Below are 22127 nucleotides of genomic sequence, written 5' to 3' on the forward strand. Positions count from 1 at the left end.
GTACGGGCTGTTTCGCATGCAGGTCTAATGGTAGTGTACAGGTGATTGTAGCTGTTACCACTTGTAGTATTGACGAGTATGTCTTCTCTTTCTGAGGATCGATTTGGATACGTTTTACCCGAAGACTACTGGTAGTCTTCTTCCCTGGCCTGATAATTACTGAACGCGAAAAATGCTCGCAGTAACTTAAGAAGGTATAGCCGCAGGAAATAGAATTGAGTAGAGCTCGAATTGTTGCTCTAATCATCCTTCTGGCTACACAACTCGTGAACCGTAACACGAAAACAGTGAAAGAATCCAACTGAAAACTATTTGTGAATATTAGTATTAGCAAGAACTGAATATGCCATTATATTTCGGTTTTATTACGAGTGCTTAAGTCTGTGCATAAGTACAATGTAAAGGCTGGCACGAATCATTTGTGACTGCATTTAAACATTAATTTATACTCTACATTAATTGTCCATTTTCTATTTAAATATTCACATTACAATTTTAATTATATCCTACTTACCTTAAACACGATCCAAACAAAAGAATATAATACGAAAATTTTTAAGTGTTGCGATTAAAAACGCAATATTATTACTTTCATAGCTGCTTCGTTTATAAAACGAAATTTATTAATATCTAAATTGTAATCGACAATTAAACATAACAATAGCAGGAATGATATGAACAGTAAAAATGAAGGGTATACAAGCTAAAGTTCTATGGCTAAATTATTGTAATAATAGTTACATACAATTTCAAACAGAACTACTATAAAATTCTATAGTAACTTCCATCAACGTGCAACAATAAAACATCTGCAGAATTATATACAGAAAAGATACTAAAAGTAAAAATTAAATTGAGCACAGTCTTGCAAGATTCAATGCCTCTTCGTCTAATATATGCACCATAATAATTCTTCTCATTTCACCGTACGTACATATATATTATACTGTTTCTTGTTGCAGTATTGTTAAAATAAATACATGAATGAGTAAGACGTACATAAACGTATATAAAAAAAAAACAATTTCGATGGCAGTGCGCATCTAGATCTCTACAATGAGATAAATTCACTAAAAAATCTAGAGGAAAAAATGCTTGCAACGAAATTCTTTTTCACCAGAGTGCAATGGTGGACCGCGACGAAGTTTTGTACCACATTTAACTGATCACAAAGAGCAAAGACATTTTTATGCAGAATAAAATGTCCGTTTCTACAGAATTAAGTTATATTATACAGAATCTAATAATTAATTAAATAGTTATGCCACTAAAATGTACATCTTAAGCGCGCTCGCACACATACACACATACAAACGCACATATATATACATTCATAGAATCACAATGGATCCTGAATATTTTACTTACACCATTGTGAATGGTTTCTTACTACCGCAGTTTGAAAACTGTAAAATTCTTCAATAAATTATTATCATGAGTTGCATCCATTTGTTTTTGAATTTGGTGGCACTTATCCGAGGCCTAGCACGTACTTGGGTAGATTGTAGGCGAACCGTGGAATCGCCATGAAAATAGACATCCTGAAGCAAAAAAGAAACAATTGCATGACTATGATTGTGCAATTATAAATTGCATGAATAATTTAAATGCTCATTTATGAAAAAATAAGTTGATTGTAAGACGATCTGGGTACTTACTATGTGAAAGCCTAAGCTATAAATTGCAACCACCACGTTACATTTTCCACCACCAATTGTTTCATCGTGAAATAATAGAATTTTGTAATATTGTGAGTTAGGTTACTTATACAACAGGAAAGAGTACCTAAGATTCTAGATTTTAGAAGAAAATATTATGATAGCACATTGCGAACCTTGACACCTTGTTTAATTAATACCAATTAATAATAATATTTAGAATAATCAGTTTGTGAAATTTTCAGTTTGTTTTCAGAAAGATAATAGTGCATTTTAGTAGTGTCATGAGGTTTTCCAAGCACCATAAGCTTCCCTTATGGGGACTTTATTTTTTCAAAATACATAACACTCTTTTATGTAATATACTACAAGTATTTTTCAAATTTATTTAGAAATATTATCAAACGTGTAAAAATATTATTGTTGCAACAATTAATTCTGACAATTATTCTAGAAATTTAAGACGTATAATAATATAATAGTATAGTATGGCATGTGCGTTAAAAATGAAGCATATACATATAGTGTTATGCATTGACACTAATTAATTATGGCGTCCACAGTTTTGAAACGACACCTCTGAAACATAAAGAATGTATGCATCAATAGAATAATTTAATTATTTTCAAATTAATAAATTTAATAATTTCTAGATTATAAAACTCAAATTCTAGATTACAAACTCAAAAATAATAAGTCCAATAATTTTTAATGATAAATTTAATAATTTTGAAACAATAATTTTAATCATTTTTGTATATAAATTTAATTGTTCATAAATTAAGCATTTGAACGTTTCTGAATAATAAATAATTCTTTGCGTGGTGAACTATTATTGAAAGACATTTAGATGTATGCAATAGAATAGTTTAACAGCTGAAAATATATAAAATAATCTATAGAAGGTATTGATTGAAAAGTAAAATATAATCGATAGAAAGTCAGAGAAAAATAAAATATAGTTGATAGGAAGTATTAATAGGAAAACGAAATATAATTAACAGAAAATATTAGCAAAAGTAGTTACAGAGGTACAATTATGTAGATATATATATAGTAGATTGTTATATTAGTACATAAATAATAACATTAAAAACACTGTTCGTCAAATTTTTAGTTTTTTCTCAACGTTTCTAATTCGGGAGATCAATTTTCTAGAAGACTACACATAAAAATTTCAAAATGTACTAAATTCGTATTCTCCGTATAAGGAGATCTTTAGAAACATGTACATACTCAAAGTCGTAAGTCCAAATACTTGTCGAAGAGTGTAATTGAACAGTTTAATCTTTTAGTTTTACAATTTCTGAAAGAAAAAAAAATTTACATAAGCATCTACTGTCTACTAAGAATGGTTAGTGTGCAACGCTATTTTACGATGAAATTATTTTTTTATAAATAGTGACAGTAAAATGTAATTTTTGTAAATTTCTTTATGTACAATTGTTAGAGTGTGAATTTTCATACAGATTTTTTGCATAAACATTCGCAATCTAGTCATGCTTGAATTCAATGCTGCAGGACAAAGCTGAATAAAATAATTACCGTGCAATATAAGTAATCATTTCAATTTGAAATGAAATTAAAATAGTATAATTAATTTGAGCAAAATTGGTTCAGTCTAAAATAGCAAATATTCGGACGTTTGATTGAGCACTTATAAAGCACGTATACATTTTAGTTTACTATATTACAGTTATTTTTGAGCAAATTTTTGATGCAGCAGAGTTATCTGTAAGATGACATTACAGATTATTCGTATTATCGTAATTAGTTTCACTATAGTTCTGGTACATGCTTTGCCATAGATCATGAACGTACGATAAAGCTAAGCCGTTGTATATCCACACTCGCCAGCCGGTCCTTGTGTCGCTGTCTATTCTAGACTCTAAGCTTTGGCATAGTGCTTTGCGATCATGGCTTCTGCCACTTCTTAGGTCGCAGAGTAGCCTTTTGCGACATTCGTCGTCGCATGCCGGTCTCACCGGGGAATTTTTATAGTAGTTCCTGAAAAAGCATTTTGTTAATGTTTAATCGTACAGAATGTTTAAATGATACTATTTCTTACTTGTAATAAAGATGGAATAGTGAAGGCTCATTGCTCATTTTATCGATTAGGGAGTCCCAGTCCCTTGGCAAAAGTGATGACATTTGATAAGCCTGTCTTGCACTGTACAACTTGTGCCAGATAGGATAATCATACGAATTGGCTTCTTTCAGGTTCATCACCCAGGTCTCGTGATCAACAACTAACTAATAAAAAATATATAATTTAACAATTCACTCTTACAATATCGATATTAATTTTATTAATGTGTTCAATAGAACCATAAATATTGAGATTAACTGCAATAATATTAAATACTGATATTAACTCACTCTAGTAGTCTTTGGATGATCGCCATCGACATAGTATATCCTGTACCCGGGATTGAGGTCATAGTAAGGAGTTACTGATGGCCCAACGTAAGCTATACTAAGAGCTCTTCCAAGATCAACCGTGTCATAGAACAGTTGAAACTCGTCGTAGTGTGTGTGTCCAAAAAATTGGGCTGTTATCGTTGATTCATACCTGCAATCAAACATTATTTGCATATTTTAATAAAAGGTCACTGAACTCGTAGTACAACCGAGCAGGGGGTGTTGTATTGTATACATTTTGTCAAACACATTTTCTAGTTGTTTCTCTAGCAGTATCACCGTTTATTCCTAGCAAATAATTAGTGACCCTACTTCTGCAGGACACAACATGACAATTGAGAGTAAATCAACACACTCGAAATGGTACAAAACATAAGCGAAGACTTATTCCACAATAAGTTGGCTTGAGTCCACTAACCGATTGATGATATGGTAATAATTTCTGGACCACACCTTCAAACAGTCCGAGTGTCCCGGCGGTATGTGTCCGATAATGTGAACCTTTTCACCGTTCATCTCGGCCCCCTGCAGCTCGTAAACAAGCCACTGTAGCTCGCTAACCGGATCAGTGCTGTTGATCAACAGCCACCAATTTTTGTTGTTGCAGTAGTTCATGTTCACCGAAAGGATCCTAAAACCTGGACGAACCAGTACAGAGTAGAAAGCACCTCTGCGGACCGTGTGGGACACGCCTGCTGGCAGCCAACGTCTCCAGTGTTTATCCAGCGCGTCGTACAACCATGATATACTGTCTTCTTTTGGCACGAATGATGGCGGAAAGCTGCAATCAGAGGGGCAATTGATCGAACAAAATTCTTTGAAAAATTCTCGAAAATATTCGCGTACAAACAATCGTTATTATTTTAAAATCTGATGATACATACTGTTATCAAATATTTATACAACGTAACGTTGACCTTTCTAGGAATTAATTTTATTTGTAATTCTTGGTCAGTGTTCGTAACAAATGAATAAAAAGCTGTGATTGTTTGGTAACAAAGGAATGTGTACCTATTGACAGGGGCACTTTCATGGTTTCCCAGAGCAGGAAAGATTGGTATTCCAGGAAAGTTTTCAGTGAGCTGTGCTACAGTATCGTGCAAAACTTTCAAATTCTCCTCTCTCGTCTGGTTCCATACATCGTGAGGTGGTAGGTCTCCAGTCCATAGAATGTAATCTATATCCTATAAATAAATTAAAACCGTTAAACTTAATTTTTCTGAAATTATTATGTATATTTTAATTCTTTGAACTGCGATATAACTGTTTTCTTAATATTTCTCTTATAAAATTAAATTCTAGTCTGAGACGACGGTTCAGCGAGTTGCTGTAGGAGGAGACTGCTCCTAGTGGGCGTGGCTTAGTTGCTCTCGAGTCCTAAACAGCCTGTGCTGTGTCCCTTCAAGAGAATTTAAGCCTAAGCTTGATCCTTAGATCTTGCAACCCTAAAAATGTAACTCCAGAGACTTCAATGACCCTCTACTCCACACAGTCTGCCCGCAGTGGGCGTGGCTTAGGTGCCTTGAATTTCAAAGAGGCGGAGCAGTGCCCCTCAGTATAACCTATGTTTTATCTTAATTTCTAGATTGTAAATCTCCAATAATCTAGCTTTGAAAGCTTTAACGATACTATGAAGACTACTCTCAGAAGGCGTGGTTTCCTAGCTTCTAAATTCTATAGAGCCAAAGTAGTGTACTGTAGTGCAATCTATGTTTACACCTAATCTAAATGTAAACGAAGCTGAATCTCCTTCAATGTTATTAGGATTCTAACAAAAAGATTAATTATTTTACTCCACACGCCCCCAGCTAATGAAAATCGTTCGAATAAAAATTTTTTCTTACAGAATGCGTGTCAGCAATGTGTTTCAGCATATGATCAACGGTTCTCTTGGGCGTGTCGCATTTTCTATAATCTCCCCATCGCCCCGCCGCCGCACTGGGGCTGGCGGGTGCGCCGTTGGTCAGCCTGCAGCACAGTGGTTCGTTGCAATCCGCATTCGCACCCTCTTGATAATAAGGATCAAAATGCGTGTCCGAGATGTGAAGGACTTTGAAGGTGGGCATGCCCTCTTCCGGTGGGATTGGCGGTTTGATAGGGGGCTTTTTCACTGGTGGGAAAGCCACCTCCCACTCGTGGAGGGGGTTGTAGGTGTCGGAACAAGCGTCGCCTATCACAAAGCTGCAGATTTGAGGGGGGCCCATGTTGATTTGTTTTAGAACGTAGATCACTTCTCTCTATTACATGAAAGTTACAAATTAGTTCGCTAATAAATTAAAGGTGTCATGTATTATTATTTAAATTTAATCTTATTAAAAGGTTTCCAAGTGTGAAACATTTCGTATAGAGAAAAATAAAGTGTTAATATGCTGATTAATTACTCACACCAAACAGCATAGTAACTCCCTGGCAAACTCGTGCACTCTGAATCTTCAAGGACACGCAAAACTGATAAATACTGTTCATAATCTCTTCATCGCTCTTCCCAGTCTTTATGTAATGCTGAAGAACAGAAGCAGCAGCTTTGCAAGCTGTACAGGACACTTTCGACATAACAGATGTCTCAACCTCCATCATGACCTGCCTCAGATCCAGAAGCTTTAAAGCTTTGTCTACGAATCCTGAAAGTTGTCCGCTGGGCTGCACTGTTTCCATGTCCCATAGCATTCGAGAATAGTTGTACTGCAAAAATAAATATACTGTGAGTGATTCCAATGATTAAATAACAGCTCTTTGTCCTAGGAGCATTAAAAATTATCCCGGAGGTCCAATAATAAGACAAGAAAATAAAATTCCCGAGGGAGAAATAGAGAACTTTCGTCCAGGTTGCTATTAGGGGGCGTGGTTTCGGTGCTCCGGAATTTTGTGAAGCCAAACCAGTGTTTCAGAGAGCAATTTGTAATTCTGTATGGTTTGTGGACTCTATAATTACTAACAATCTGGCTTTGAAGATCAAAAACGGCTACTGTATCCTATGTAAAGTGCCTTTGGTGGGCGTGGCTTCGGTGCTCCGAAGTACTATGAATCCGGACCAGTTCCTCAGAGAGCAATTTACACTTGCATGGTTTCTAGATTGTATATTTTCTAACAAACCAGCTCTAAACACTATCTCAAATGTGTGTAAATTGCCCTGAGTGGGCGTGGCTTCGGTGCTCTAGAATACTGTGAAGCCACACTGATGTCTCAGGGAGCAACTAGTGTATATGGCTGTTCTATAGTGCTCAAATTAGGTTAGTGAAACTTATAGGGGACGAACAAATTGTTAATTTTCTAGAAATTTCTAAAGAAAATATTCCAAATTTGAAAATTTATATTTTTGTTTTCACTTACATTTAACGTTAGTAAAATGTTAAGTTTGCCTCACCCCCTAATTTCACGTGCACCTCATTATAACGAACTCTATTTTCAATCAAATTTATGAATATTAACTCTAAAAATACAAACAGCGAGAATAGTTTACAAAGCGAAAAATTGCAGAAAAATGTAGATTTTTTAGTGGAATTTTATAGAATATCGGCAATCGCGTTTAGATAGAAATTCATATCGATTATCGGGGAACTTTCGCGGGGAAAGTCACGGACATTGTTCGCGTGTGTGCGCGCCAACAGAGGAAGCAAGGACACAGGTATAGTTGCATCTTTGTCGATCAAGTTGGTGAAAGTATTTTGGCACTAAAAGTGAGAGTCGGCGACATCGTTGCGATCGAAGCGAAAAAAATCCGAGGAACACGGAAGCACCAAAAGCCAGGTTGAAATTTACGCTTTCATCTAGAAATTCATCGGGGAATTTAACGAGTAAATTAGAGCGAGAAGAAATATATATGACTTTCTTCTCTCCGAATATCTGAATAAATATTTTCAACGTTTATCAAACAAAACCACCGAACCAATGGTCGACTCGAAATTCACGTTTCATTTTTTGAACATTTTTTTCGAAGTTACGACTAAAATTTTTAATTAATCCCGAACATAAATAATAAAACTAAATATATTTGTTATTATGTTTTGAAATGTTGCGATGGAACATAATCGTTACACATTTTAGACTTTATTAATGTTTTCAAAATTGATAGAAAAATCAGTTGTGCCATTTTTGGCCCCAGAAATATATTGTCATTTTTCATTTTAGGAATAATAAATCTAGAAATAGGTTTTGTTAATGTTACAAATTATTTCTTAGTTGTTTAAAAATGGATGAAAAATCGATTTGTGCCACATTTGGTCCGAGAATTTCAAATGGCAGGATTTGAGGGACTCGGGAAAGAAGATAGTGGGTTAATTGTTTGAGAATGGCGATTTGACGATAGTAATGCTAATTTTTATACCCTTTTCAGTTGATCGGTGCTGGTGCCATTAATGTCAATGATTGACCCCACGGTTGGTGGCAGGTCTCGAAGAGTGTCGGAGAACGGTAGAATGGTAACATCCATTTTTTCTGCGGCCTTGGCGGCTCTCGCAGCGAACCATTCCTCTGCCAGTTGGGTCCAGTCTCTTTCGGGAATCTCCTCTCCTCTCTTTGATTTGTCCCTGATGGGTTTTCCTATACACATAAAAAATTCGATTTCAATCTTACACCAATGTTACCTTCCCTCAGACAACGGTATTTTTTTGTAACAGCATAAATGGTAATTCTTTGAAAGAGTATTCGATGTCGGAACTATTCTCAAAAATATAAAGAAATTAATAATTGTAAACTCTTGATTAAATATTATATGGGTTGGTAGAGAATTATTATATAGTTTTTGTTGGCCTTTTTCGTTGCAAAGTCTTCAATTACGTCATCAAAATTGAACGGAAGTTGTAACGCGAGGTCGGGTTCCGGGGAACGCGGATCTTTTTTGATAAGATTGTAAATTTGATAAACCCATGAATTTCATAATTTCCCTGTCACGCTCGGGACGCTCCATAATAGCGGTCCCCAGAGCGATCGCATAATACACAATCATAATCGGAATCATCGAACCGAGTGCCAATCCCGACTATACTTTCTCTGGAAAAAGAGGTTATGGGGTTTCAAGTGTCTCGTTCGGTTCTCTGCTCAAGTGCCACTTAAAAATATGGAGCACCCTCGAGCAACAAACAATTGAATCGTTTAAACAATTTTTGTTGAAGATTACTATGAACATCAACATTTCTGTACAATAATTGCTTACTATACTCGAGTGCCGTTCAATTATTATATCAAAAAGATATTTCCGACAAAAACATTTATTTGTTAACAACGAACATATTTGCTGGTTTAAAACTCCAAAAATGTTCGTCGAAAAAGGGTACCCTAAATAACTCTGTAATTGTGTATTGCATGGAAAAATGTTTCATACGAAAATTATACGGTATTGAAAGGGGCGTAACTCGCGTGCCCTCTTTTTTCGCTACCTTACTCCGCGTGACCTTGATACCAAGGTCACTTTACGTTTAAGGCTAATTTTTATTTTTAAAAATTAGTTTTCACTTGCACAATCTAGTTATTATTTTCTTCCAAGATTTAACCTTAATCTGCATTTTCAAAACCTAGCTTTTCTTTCACATTGAGATCTAACAGTGATCTAGATTTTATTTTTAAATTTAATTTGAATTTGAATACCATTCTTAATTTTATTTTCAATTTAAATTTCATTCTTAAATGTAATTTCAATTTGAATTGAATTTTCAAGATTTAATTTCGATTTTGCTCCAATGAGGTGAGGTTTAATTTTAATTTTCGTTAAACTACGCTAAATTATAATAGACTGCGGATCTGTTTGCAAAATAAAAATGTTCTACCTGAATTGCAACAAACTGTAGTGAAATAGAAATTTATTTTCTTTCTTAATATGTTTAATAGGTCGAAAATAATGTAACAGCATTTTAAAATTTTTCTAATGTTTTTACTGTTTTAAAATACGCCTACCGATTTTTGTCATAAATGCATAAAATCCGCAGTTTAACTATAAAATAGCACATACCGAAAATAGCTCGCCACGCTTATCAGACGCATACGTTTATTAACGCATTTGTCAAGATAATTACTAGTCGCGTTTCACCGTTTAAATACGTTTACGTTTGCGGCTCGAGGCGCTGTCCATTAACGTTAAAATGCCAGGCTACACTAATTAGTGAACCATTCCAGCGATTTCAAACTGTCGACAATAACTGTCGACGCAACTATAAATCTTCGAAACGCATTACGCTGCTATGAACAATGGATCGCGCGAATACAACTTAATTTACTGCTTTCTTGTTAACCATCGTTAATTAATACACGAGCATCTTTAGATTTGAACATTTCATTGTAAACTTTGGACACGGGTTCGGCTGATAGAATTTTATCGAGAATTGTAAAAATTAAAAACAGGCGTTCGTGTGGAGTTAATAAACGATAAGAATATTTTTTTTACTAAAATTTTATGATTTCAGGAATTTTTAAGTACTCACCATATGTAATCTGCACCGTGCCGATAAGGAGGAAGAGAAGTATACTCAGGGCGATCCATTTCTGATTTTGCATTCTAAATTAGGTTCTTTTCTGATGATCTGAAACGACAGAGACAGTACCAAGTTAATGTTGAAATGTCGACGATTGCTTTAACAATGTTGTAACTTTGTGGAAATAAAGCCGAAGGGCGGCTTAATGTCAGTCCATTATAAAAAATAAAGTCTTTACTTTTTTAATAATTTTTTCCCTTTTTTAAAAATAAAATCACAGTCAAAAGTTTTTCAACCGTGCAATAAAACAGCAAATAAGTTCATAAATCAAATTTTAGAGGGCACAAATTTTTTTACAAACCCACAGTGGCTAAAGTCGCGAAAAATATTGTATAAAAATATTTCTGTATCTATAAAAATGTTTAGGAAAAGTCATTTTCTCTTTCCTCTTTGATTCGCGATGCAAAGAGATGCGCAACGAAAATGCATTATAGTGTTTCGCGTCAAGTGTTTGAGAGCAGAAACATTACCCTTTAAAATGAGCCTGGATCGTAATTGGATTTCTTTTTTTCCCTTTTTCTTTTTCTCTTTCGATTTTCTTCAACAAAGATTTCTTTGAAATGTTGTTCTCTTAATTTATTTCTTCCGTAAATTTTGAAAGATGGTCTAAAAATAGACATAATTGTGTAACAAGTCCTGTAAAAGGGTACCGTAGCCAGGAAACAAAGGTGTATACAGGGTGTCCCATTTTTAAACGATCAAACCCCACCAGTACGTTTCTCCAAGTAGAAAAACAACATACAGATACATTGCGCGATAAACATATGTTTACAAACGTTTTACAAAAAGGTTACACAAGAGTTGATTCCCACAAGAACCGACGGAAAGTATTAATGGCGCGTTCGACTGAGCCGCAGCAAAACAAGCATGAACCTCCAAGAATCATTCTACTCCACAATGTCAACTTTTTGCAAACCATTTGCAGATCTATGTTTATATAACATTTTTCTGCTTGGTCCTGCCTGTAGAAAATACTGGTCAAGTTTGATCGTTTAAAACTGGGACACCCTGTATGCGTGCTAATAACGCAAACGTAGGATTAATTCCGCACACACAGGCAACGTTAAATTGATTCGCTGCGTCCGGCATGCGTTACAGTGATTGAAATTTTGGACGGCGCGACGCTCGTGATAACTGTTACTTTTATGTAGGTTACAGGAGCCTACTTCGAGATCATAGTGACTCAAAACCGTCCGGTGTGATCCGCTGCACTGCTCTCTCAATCTTCCGCGTCCACCAACGACTCGAAAATAATCCAAATTCAAAATTCCGACACGTTCATCGACACTATTTTCCATTTAGAAATTAATTTTTATAGTAATATTTTTATTGGAAACTGTTATCAATGTTTGTTAAAACTGAACAGTGCAAAAAGGTTGAATAATCGCTATGAAGGAAATGTTATCGACAACTCTAAAAAAAGAAAAAGAAAAATGAAGATTAAAATTCCCGCCATAAAAAATAAAAAAAAAAACGAGAACAGTACAGACCTCGATGTTCATATTTTTATAGTAACAACGTAATGTCATAAGCATTTTGTCTGAATTTTTTCGAATTTTTTGCTGCGGTGCTTGCTAGTTGAAAATATCGAAACCGGTTTTTTTCCCGACGGTTATGGTTCCCGGAGCCGCGCAACCTGATCCCGTCAATGAAATAACGGTGACCGTCAGCTATTTCGGATTTCCTAGCACGCAGAAATTCCGAAGGTTCGGCTGACGAATCAAACGGCAGGAGCGCTAAAACAGCCAAGTGGAATAAGCGGTTGACCGTTATTCGACCCACCAAGCTGATCAAAGACACTTCGAGACTGTGCTCATATTTCGCGAAAAAATTTCGATTATTTTCCAGAAGTATTCTCAATTTTTTTTTTTTCGTCGATAGATATATCCGTGTGCGCGGGAGATTTTGATTTTTAAAATTTTTTCAGTCGTCGAGTGCGAGCAAGGGTCCGGGAGAAATGATAGATTGCACAGATCCAGTGATCCAGCGATCTCGCTTTTCTGCAGCTCGCATGATCATCCCTTTACGCCGCGGCGACAGGTCGTTGCCGCGCGCGCCAAACTGACTATTAGCGACACGCGAAAGTAACGCCTGGTTTTGCCAATGTCAGTGGAAAACTGCGGGGAAATCTTGGGGAGACTGGCAATTAGCCTAATTGGCCGAAACAGTGGGTATTTTTCTTGTTAGAGTTTCTACGCAATTTTCTTTCGGCGTTTTCGATTGACATTGATGTCGCATTTTTATTTACGAATTCCTAACAAACTTTATTCTGGAATACGGTCTCACATTGCAATATCATTTTTCTATAAGAATGCCTACACAGTCTTGATTTTAACTGACAACTTTCATTCGATTCTTATGTGTTAACGAAATTAATTTTTGATAAAATTTCCACTGTAATATTCTTCTTATAAGAATTTCTAGACAATTTTTTATTTAAATAGAATCTTTCGTTCAATCTAAATTCATTCCGTGTCATATAACTATAATTTTTAATAGTCTTGTACAGTAAAGTCTTGATCTAAGCCGAACGGAGCTACACGATCTTAGTCAGATCCACTGGGGGGCTTACCCCGCCTACACGATCTATGTCGCAGCAAAATTTAAATAATTCCCTCATTTATACATTTAAGCATTCTTTAAAGAACACACATTGAACAATTCATTTAGTACCTGATCAAATTAATGTATTATAAAACATTATAATATTCTTTACAATTTAGTTTTAAATTCACTAAAAGATTAACTGTATTATTTAACTCTCACTTTCTTGCAATTAATACGAAAAGTTGAATTCTGCATGAAAATCCCCAGTCTAATTGTGGATAACTATACAATTTTTATTTTAAGTAATTTCACTTAAAACAGACATCCTAACTTTTTAATTTGAGTGCCTATCATGCCGGGGGTTAAAGATTATCGGATCGATAGTTATTTTTGTATCTTTACTATACTACATACTGTTACCAAATACTCGTGGGAGAGCTTATGTTATAAAACTCGCTCATTCACGCGGATTGCAACAATAGTTCCTGCAACATTCGATGTTTTTTGTGATAAACTGTTACGAAACGTTGAATAGGACAAGATAGTGAGACAATGAGTCCGGAAATAATTATACTTGGTCAACGCTGCACCTCCATCTTGGATTTCAAAACATAAATTCACAGAAAGATTAATACTGAACCTGCGAGCACTGAAAGTAGCATGAGTCGTCTTATGACAAAATCGAATCCATTTAGATTTCTTCGATCACTTACCCTATAAGATATTAATATATATTATTAAAGATGTTAATAATAACGAATAACTTCAAATTGGGAAAATAAAATTTCAGATCTTAAACGATCTAAGACGATCTGAGACGATCCATAACAACTCGGAATAGCTCCCTCATCCCCCACGATCCATAATCGAGCAGCACAAGTGAAAACATTTTGAGCGTTGCAACTGCACTTTGATCAACAGCTGGCTACAATTATTTCTGGGCCAAGATACGTATGAAAACCGAGATTAATTACGATTTGCTCACTTCTTCCGTTGTTCTTCAAGTCGGTTGACCTTCGATGACCTCGACCAAACCCCTACTATACACTTCTTTTGCTCTCTAATAAAACAATAACCGAGTTATTCAAACGGTTTTGTATGTCTGGTTAAATTGTAAATTCCAACCGGATCACCTCGTATACGGACTGACATATGGAACACTCGCCTACATAAGAGTTTTCATTCAGTATACCGTTGACCTTGACTGCACCGCAGCCGGAACGCATAGCAGATGCAACGAGCAATGATTTTCTGTCTTACTTTCGGTTTTTCGAGATATTACATTAAAAAGTAACAACAATAAAATTGAAATACATCGGATGTCTCGTTTAAATCGAACCTGAAGTATGTTTTTTTGGCACGGCAACATAGATTTTTTCGTACACTTGTCGACGCAGCTTGAAATTCTCTATAAAAAAGTACTGGGCAACTTATGGATGAAAAGCATTAGCTTGAAAGATATTTTAATTGAAAACGACGCCATTTTCAAATTAGAATATCTTTCGAATTAGTGGTTTTTGACTGTAAGTAGCTTAGTACTTTCTTGTAGAGAATGAAAAACTGCTCCGATCGGTGTATTCGAAAGTATATGATTATATTTGAAGGAATTCTGATGACCTTTGTGTGACCTTGATGTCTCTGTTTAGGGCAAAATTGATTGTGCAAGATCGTGGATCTTTTCAAATCATGCAACTTTTGTTTGAAACATTTTACGATATCGACAACAGTTTAGTAAATATTTGAGTTGATATTTAATATGTAGATGATTTCTTTTACACCCGTTATGTGTATAACTGTATTTCCTATATTCAATTCCTAATTTCTCAATATGTTCTGTTGTTTGTTTTGATTACACTGATATGGTTGATTGATTACTGTCTACCAGACGCTTTATCGTCTTCAGTCGTTGATAAACAGTAAATAGATAAACAATAAACAAATTGAAATGTGAAGTGAATACAAAGATAATGTATTGAAGAACTACGACAAAAAGAAATCATTCTGGCAACTATATAAAATTATTAATTGAAAAGTCGGTATTAATTTAATAGTCGGTGCTAACAAAATTCCGATTGAAATTTTCTTGCAATTTGACTGTTGCATACATGTATAGTTAAGAGCATTTTCTGTTGTCTGAAATCGTCTGTTGGACGAGGAGCTATTTCTGAATTAAAGAATTTTTTTCAAGGCAAACTGTAGGTCGTTGTTTAACAAGGAAACCAGTTCTACGTGCGGCATCCATTCAACGAATCGTTCGTGACCATCGTCCGATCGTCCTATGTCTGAAGCACCTAACCTACTTAATTCTTGCTCTCTCTCGCCGCGTGACGTCATTCGCCGCTGAACCATCGAGTATACTTTCTCACGCATGCATTTTTTTTCTCGCCACGTGTGTTTCAATGCTTACTGTTCCTCTCCCCGAATTTCCTGTATCCGGGAAATCGATTCAACGACCACCACAAAAACAGCGAAAGATTTGACTGCCATAACTTCCGAGATAGACGGAAAATAAAAGCCGGCACGCGGCTACCGTTTTTAGAGGTCACGCACTGGAAGGAAGTGGAAGGTTATCTTTAAGAATTTATTGTGAGAAAACTGGTCGAGATAGGACGATCCAGTTTTTTGTATAGGGAAGAGTACAGTTTTAGGTGACTGTCATAATTTATTCGTAAGGGTGTGATAGTGTTGAATATGGGTATGTGGTTGAATCATGTCAGGACTGTACAGTTTGTTGTATGAATTTGTAATGAATTTTTATGAAAACATGGATTGTAAAATTTGAAAAAATTGCAAGCGTTGCCAAAGTGGTCATCTCTTTTCTACAAAAATTGATTAGAACAATTTAAAAATAATTACAATCGTGTCCGAAGTGGTCAGTGACTGCGGTGATCAGTGACCCTCTCTCACTTTGGTCAGTGACCAAACTGGTCACCGACCCCTTTGTAATAATTAAGCATTGAACCAGAGAATTTACAAAATGTACAGCATTGTCGCAAAATTTGAATGGGAAATTTTAAGAAAATTAATATTGTGATTATAACGGTCAGTGACTCAACAGGTAAGTGTTAAAAATTGCTATGTCACCAATGTAATCAGTGATAACTATTCTGTGACCAGAGTGCAGGTACGGTTTACCCAGTATACAATTGCCGTTCATATTAAATAATGGGTCAATGTAGTTTGAGTAAACACACTTTTGCAAAACGCACTTTCTTCACAGTCATGAGAACTCTCTAATACGGTCATATTGATTTTTGCCCGCATACTCTAATCTATATGAAGCACTATTCAAGCGTTATTAATGTCTTGCATAACAGAACACTGCTATAAACTAATTACAGACTCCACTTATCGCTTCACGTTTTGATAAAAATTTTATTTTAACGCTATACTTTTTTCCCAGAAAATGCACAATGCAGTCAGATTGAATAATTATTTTAATTACACAACGTGAGCCACGCGCTTTGCAAAAAAGAATGCATACATCTACAGTAAGCATCGTAAGCACGTAACCGAGCGTTTCGTAACTTTTTGTTCGTGAAAATCGATCGTTTTGGTGGACTATAGAAATTCAGCAATTGCATAACATGTTACCTGTAGCATCGTCCAGCCTTTTGTAATCCACGGTCATCGAAAGTTTTAACAATTCTCCACATGGGGGACAAATTTAAAAAATCAATTGTTTAACTTGAAAAATATTCGTGCAATACGACAAACCTTCCTAAATCAAATAAAAAAAAACGATCGACTCGATTCAACAAATAGTTCTCGAGAAAAAGATTCCGAAATGCAGTTTTTACATGAAGATAGAAAAAATTGTTAAAAATTTTAAAAGCTTGTATAGTGTTTATTTATACTTCTATTGTATATTATTATTTATACATACTTATTATGTAATTATATTATTCAGAATATTTATTTTGATCCCATTTTGTAACCAGGCAAATTGTCAGTTCACGCGACGTTGGAGGAAACGTTGTGTGTATACAAATACCATAAGCGTTATAATTCCAACAACACTCTCCGACTTATTGTTAGTCGGCAGCACGGAGAGAATATTCAAACTCTATTGTCTCGACAACGAAGCCTCGAACAAAATAATGCTGTCCTACAGTTTTTCTTAGTTTTTTAATATTCTTTTACAAGGAATACGTCACGTCTACTAATGCATAGAATTAGCATTTAAGTGTCCTTAAAATTTATCAGTTTTAAAATTAAAAGTATTAAAAGCAATAAGCAGTTTGAAATTTATTATTTAAATATCTTCAAAATTTAGTATTTAAATATCTCCTAACACGTGTTCATCGAAAGTATATTTTGATTCACTTTTCATTTGAAAACACACAAATCTATACTACATTCTACACGTAAAATGGCTGAATACATTTGTGACCAATTAATGACGAAACACAAAAAACATACTACACGTATCTATACTGCTCATTACTTAAATGCAAACGGACTATCATACATATTAATTTCCCTGCTCGCCACGACAAAGGAAATGATAAAAGTCTCCTAAACATGTAAATTGATTCCAAACGAAGGTTGAGAAAAAGTTCGAAAAAGAATTCCGTATATGAAAACATAATCGAGACCGAGTTATGCAAGGGTAAACTGCATTTCATAAACAAACACGAAGTCGGCGATACGATGACTTAAACCCCACCTAATTTCACGTATAGTGCATGGGGGAGTACTTTGAACCGTATATGGGAAAGTTTTTGGAATAGCTATAAATCGTAAAATAATTTATTAGCTCCATAAAATTACTGCCATGGGGACAAAGCGCGGCAGTGATCGTTCTGCTCCCCATGCAACGAATACAATGATTTTACGATCTCGTCTCGGGCTACCGAGCAACGAAAACAATGACGCTTTGTATCGTGGCACACTACGAAGGAGTTGAGAGAGAAAATCGTGCGATTTCCTTGCACTTTCAAAAAGTATACCGCTCCAGCAAAAAATTTCCAAAACAAATTCAATACACGCGAACGACTTAAAAAAATTCTAATCTCGATCACGAATGAGAACCTCTGTAAATAACACCGTATTGCGACCATTCGAACGTAATTGACAGCAATGATCTAATATTAGCGCGCTCAAATAAATTGTAAAGAATTTACGAGAATGTTATTTACTGCACAAAACGAAAACTGCATTAATGAAAACTCTGATTAGTTCAGAATAGTAACATTTTTGAATTTGTATGTTCTGTCCTCTCATTTTTGTTATAAATTCATAGAGTGCATGCCTTATGCGTATAGGAAAAAGTTAATTGTAAACCCCAATGGTAATTGCAAAGGGTTAGGGACGCAATTACTGTGGGGGTGGCAGTTAAAGCACAATGAATATTAAAAAGAAATTTTTTCATTAAAATCAGTTTGGATCTTGTATATCTCTTCTTTTAATATTCATTGTGCTTCAAAAATAAGTATAATTAATATAGGCACAGTAATTTGGTCCCTTACCCAAGGAAAATGTTTATACGACTGGGCTTGAGGATTTGAATTGAGAGCCCCTGTAAATAATACCGTATGGTGTCTACAGGTTGGCACAAGATCCACTGTCTATGTATAATACTCGTGAAATGTTTATTTTGCTTCGAGTACTCTCGCGGAAAACGTATTTGTTTATAGCAAGTATTTGTGAGACAGTGGTGAGATTTTTATGAGTGTTTACACGTGTTTAGTGCGAATAAATTCTCTGAAAGTCAATATTTGAATTTGAAAAATCGAAAACGTTACAAATAGTAACAATTTTACTTTATTCCCATGCGGAATTTAAAAACACGATATAACCTGACATGTTGTACTTACTGAAACATATATTAATATAAGACTATAAACATAAAAGAATAAAAGGATGAACAATGTAACAAGGAGCCGGCTTTCGGTTATATTAATGGTAATTTAAAAAGTTATTCTTGAACGTCCTAAGTACAAAAGAATAAGAGCAGTAATTTAGTTTCATATTTTATTCAATTTTTTTAGTCGCAGAACCTGGCTGTACAAAAACAAAAATCAGTTTAATAGGGGACAAGGAAAATCCAAGATGGTGGGATACAGGGGTGACCACCACGTGGTTCAAGGACGCAAAAAGAAAAGAATTTCAAAATCTAACCGTCTATTAAATAAAATTATTGCCCCCGCAATGTATTTAGTTTCGAGCAATATTCGTGTCGCAGAATCGCACGACCGAAAATTACAGGCGCGCGAAAAGTAAACATAATATTAGCGGCAACGGGGCATGCGTGTACTCACGAATTTTGAAATCCGGTGATGCAACGGGCGTTGCGCGAAGGAACTTGCGAAAGTCTGTGGTCAAATACTGTAGTTGTGGGAAGCGGTTAGCACTGTGCACATAATGGTCGTGTCGAATTGTTTCGGCGATACTTCACGGGGATTCCCGGACGTTCAATTCTAGAACACTTGGGGACAAGCACACGCACACGTGCTCGTCGGCACACCGTTTAATCGACCCGTTCTTTCGTCTTACTGCCACTCTTGTCGTTTCGCACGCACAGTTCCGCGACCGCGTCTTCCCATCCGACCGTGGTGAGGACTCGGCGTGCACTGACGCTCGCGCGCCGCGAGCAGCTGCGCGCGCCGACGTTGTCGCTGCGCGCGCCGACGTCGTCGCTCGCCGTCCCCCCCACCACCGTACCGCGAGTTAGCGCGCCATCGAGTTTAAACGTTGATTATCTCTCTGATTTTAAGTCATTATACAGTAAAATCTTGCGACATACAGCATAGTATAGCCGGAATATAAAATATTTCTTAGATATAATATGCGTAGGGATTTAACAAGTTCGCGGACACGAATGCTATAGCATTCAAATTTTAAAGCCAATTTTTATTCATTTAATTTTATACAACCTTAAGTTTTCGTAATTAATATACATTTCAAAGTAATGACCAACTGCCATTACTAATGACAGTTAACTTATTATTATTGTTTATGTCTAATCAGATAGTACAACTAGTTTCAAGAAAAGTGGCCTGTCTATTTTTGCAGCTCACTGAAATTTTTACTGTCCGTGAACGTGTTAAAAAACACGAAATCACAAAAGGAGAGAAAATACTCGATCGAAACAAATGAAGAAATAATTGTCGGTCGCGTTTGCGGGAATTTTTAGTCCGAAATTTTTAAATGTAATTTTTATTTAGGCTATGTACAACACATACGTACAATACGTGACCCTTGCTTAAAACTATGTTACGCCCCGGTATGCGTTTTTATTTTTCACTTAATCTTTAACGCCACCTAATCATTTTTTTATATTTCATTTTTCTTTCTCTCTTGCTCTCGTTCTCTTTCGCTCTCTCTCTCTCTCTCTCGCTCTCTCTCTCTCGCTCTCTTGATCTCTGGACATACGCGGTGCAATGCGATAGTGTCATTACGTCGTATGCATTGTTATGCTTTTTTTCTTTCTCCCGGTAACGTTTTACACATACGTGTACGTATAAGTGCATGTGTCCCTCCCTCCTTCCGTCTCGTATATTTCTCGTGTGATATGTTACAAATTTTTTAGGAACATTTCGCGTCGAACGTCGCGAGTGATATCTTTTTTTTCTTTTTATTTATTTTCATTTAATAATAAGAGTTCGCAGTTAAAACTACATGAAAACAATGCAGTTTCGTATCCTGCAGCTTTTCATACCTCGCTCAATATATGCATTAGACACTTATCGAAAAATGACACCAATATAGACGATTGTTGATTGGACAGACTCCAAATATCACCGCTGAGGGGCGCCAGGATTAACGTCCTTCCACTATATTCCCGTAATAGAGTAATTAACACATGGTTTGTTGAAGTTTAAACGAAATCGGAAAAATACGGTTTTTTTCTTATTTTGTTGATACATTTGTACCCAAACATTTTGCAAACACTCTAACATGCTAGAATTAGTGCAAAACATATTTATTACAAATTTTCAATATTTCTCTGTTGTGCATTCTAGTAAAACTTAAAAAAATGACAAATTTAAGAGAAATCTGAATTTTTTACATTTTTTCTATGGAACAATATGTATATGTAAAAATTGTCGGAAAAAATCAGACGCATCATAATTGCTGAAATACACGCTAGGGATTTTTCTCAAATTTTTGGTTCTAAACGAAATGTTTAGAAAACCCAATTTTTTTCAATTTAATCGATAGAAATGGATGCAAAATTTTTAAGATGCTCCTACACCGTGTAATTATTGAAATATATAGTAGAGAATTATACATTATATTAAATACAGTGTTTTCTTATTTTCTAGACTTGTACAAAAATTAAAAATGTGAAAAGATTGGATAAAATCCAGTCCTTTGTAGTTTTTCTTCAGATTCAGCGACAGTAAAAAATTTTGCAAAGAAATCTATGTGTACTAACATTCTACCATGTTCACAGAGGTTTTAAACATTTTTTAGCAGCTACCTTTTTCGAAAACATAAAAACAATGCATTGGGCACAGTTTTAGACTTCAAGATCAATCAATTAAGTAAACAGTATAAATTAATTACAAAAGGATACAGGGGTGTAAACTACACCAAAATAGACAACGACCATGCTAGTCAACAAAAAAGATTGAATTCGAAGTGAACAAATGTTAAAAACAGAACAAGAATTTAACGAATACTCTGAAGTTGTTTCTAAAGTAAAAAAAAAGAACTTTTGAGATCTGTAGCCTGGCGCCCCTCAAATTTCGAACGCAAGGATCGTCAGTTACCCTCAGCTACCACCCCCCTTCACTCCGATTATTAAAAACTCTGGCCAACATAAGCACACAAATCAATGCCTAAATTGTTCTCCACTAAGGATAGGTATGCTTACATTTTTAAAAGGACATTGAAAAATCGCATATGCTAGAGTACCTGTTGATTACACTGTATATGTATCTCTCGCGCTCTCTCTCTCGCTCTCTCTCTCTCTCTCTCTCTCTCTCTCTCTCTCTCGTTCTCTTTCTCTCCCTTATGTACAGTTACCTCCGTTTAACAAAACCGTTAGTTCTCGATCGTTGTTAAGAAACTAATCAAGGATCCCACG

At 35.4% G+C, this 22127-nt stretch overlaps 1 protein-coding gene across 4 annotated transcripts; it reads right to left on the reverse strand.

Moving 5' to 3' along the window:
• Positions 1-310: 310 nt before the first annotated feature.
• Positions 311-19666, reverse strand: LOC143358551 (sphingomyelin phosphodiesterase). Of its 4 annotated transcripts, XR_013082966.1 has the most exons (12): positions 19354-19666; positions 10493-10591; positions 8404-8618; positions 6465-6761; positions 5924-6316; positions 5091-5263; positions 4498-4860; positions 4038-4230; positions 3727-3911; positions 3480-3665; positions 1655-2237; positions 311-1541 (listed from the first exon to the last, which is right to left on the reverse strand). XR_013082966.1 is itself a non-coding variant. In XM_076795738.1 (11 exons), the coding sequence occupies exons 2-11, from the start codon at positions 10563-10565 to the stop codon at positions 1472-1474; spliced, it is 2148 nt and encodes a 715-aa protein (XP_076651853.1). In that variant the 5' UTR covers positions 10566-10591; positions 19354-19666; the 3' UTR covers positions 315-1471. The 4 variants fall into 4 exon arrangements, 3 of the variants coding, with proteins under 3 accessions (XP_076651853.1, XP_076651854.1, XP_076651852.1); XM_076795738.1 differs by lacking the exon at positions 1655-2237 and having other exon boundaries at positions 315-1541; XM_076795739.1 differs by lacking the exons at positions 311-1541; positions 1655-2237 and adding an exon at positions 2691-2964.
• Positions 19667-22127: the final 2461 nt, after the last annotated feature.

This window comes from Halictus rubicundus, chromosome 11 (genome assembly GCF_050948215.1).
Source record: "Halictus rubicundus isolate RS-2024b chromosome 11, iyHalRubi1_principal, whole genome shotgun sequence".
Classification (NCBI taxonomy): domain Eukaryota; kingdom Metazoa; phylum Arthropoda; class Insecta; order Hymenoptera; family Halictidae; genus Halictus; species Halictus rubicundus.

Bases quoted from the DNA above. Each gene is read 5' to 3' on its own strand.
- LOC143358551 (XM_076795737.1), bottom strand. From the start codon at position 10,565: ATGCAAAATCAGAAATGGATCGCCCTGAGTATACTTCTCTTCCTCCTT. The intron at 4,861-5,090 runs GTACACATTCCT...CTCTGATTGCAG, and splicing joins GAAAGTGCCCCTGTCAATAG to CTTTCCGCCATCATTCGTGC. The intron at 3,666-3,726 runs GTAAGAAATAGT...ATGCTTTTTCAG, and splicing joins CTATTCCATCTTTATTACAA to GAACTACTATAAAAATTCCC.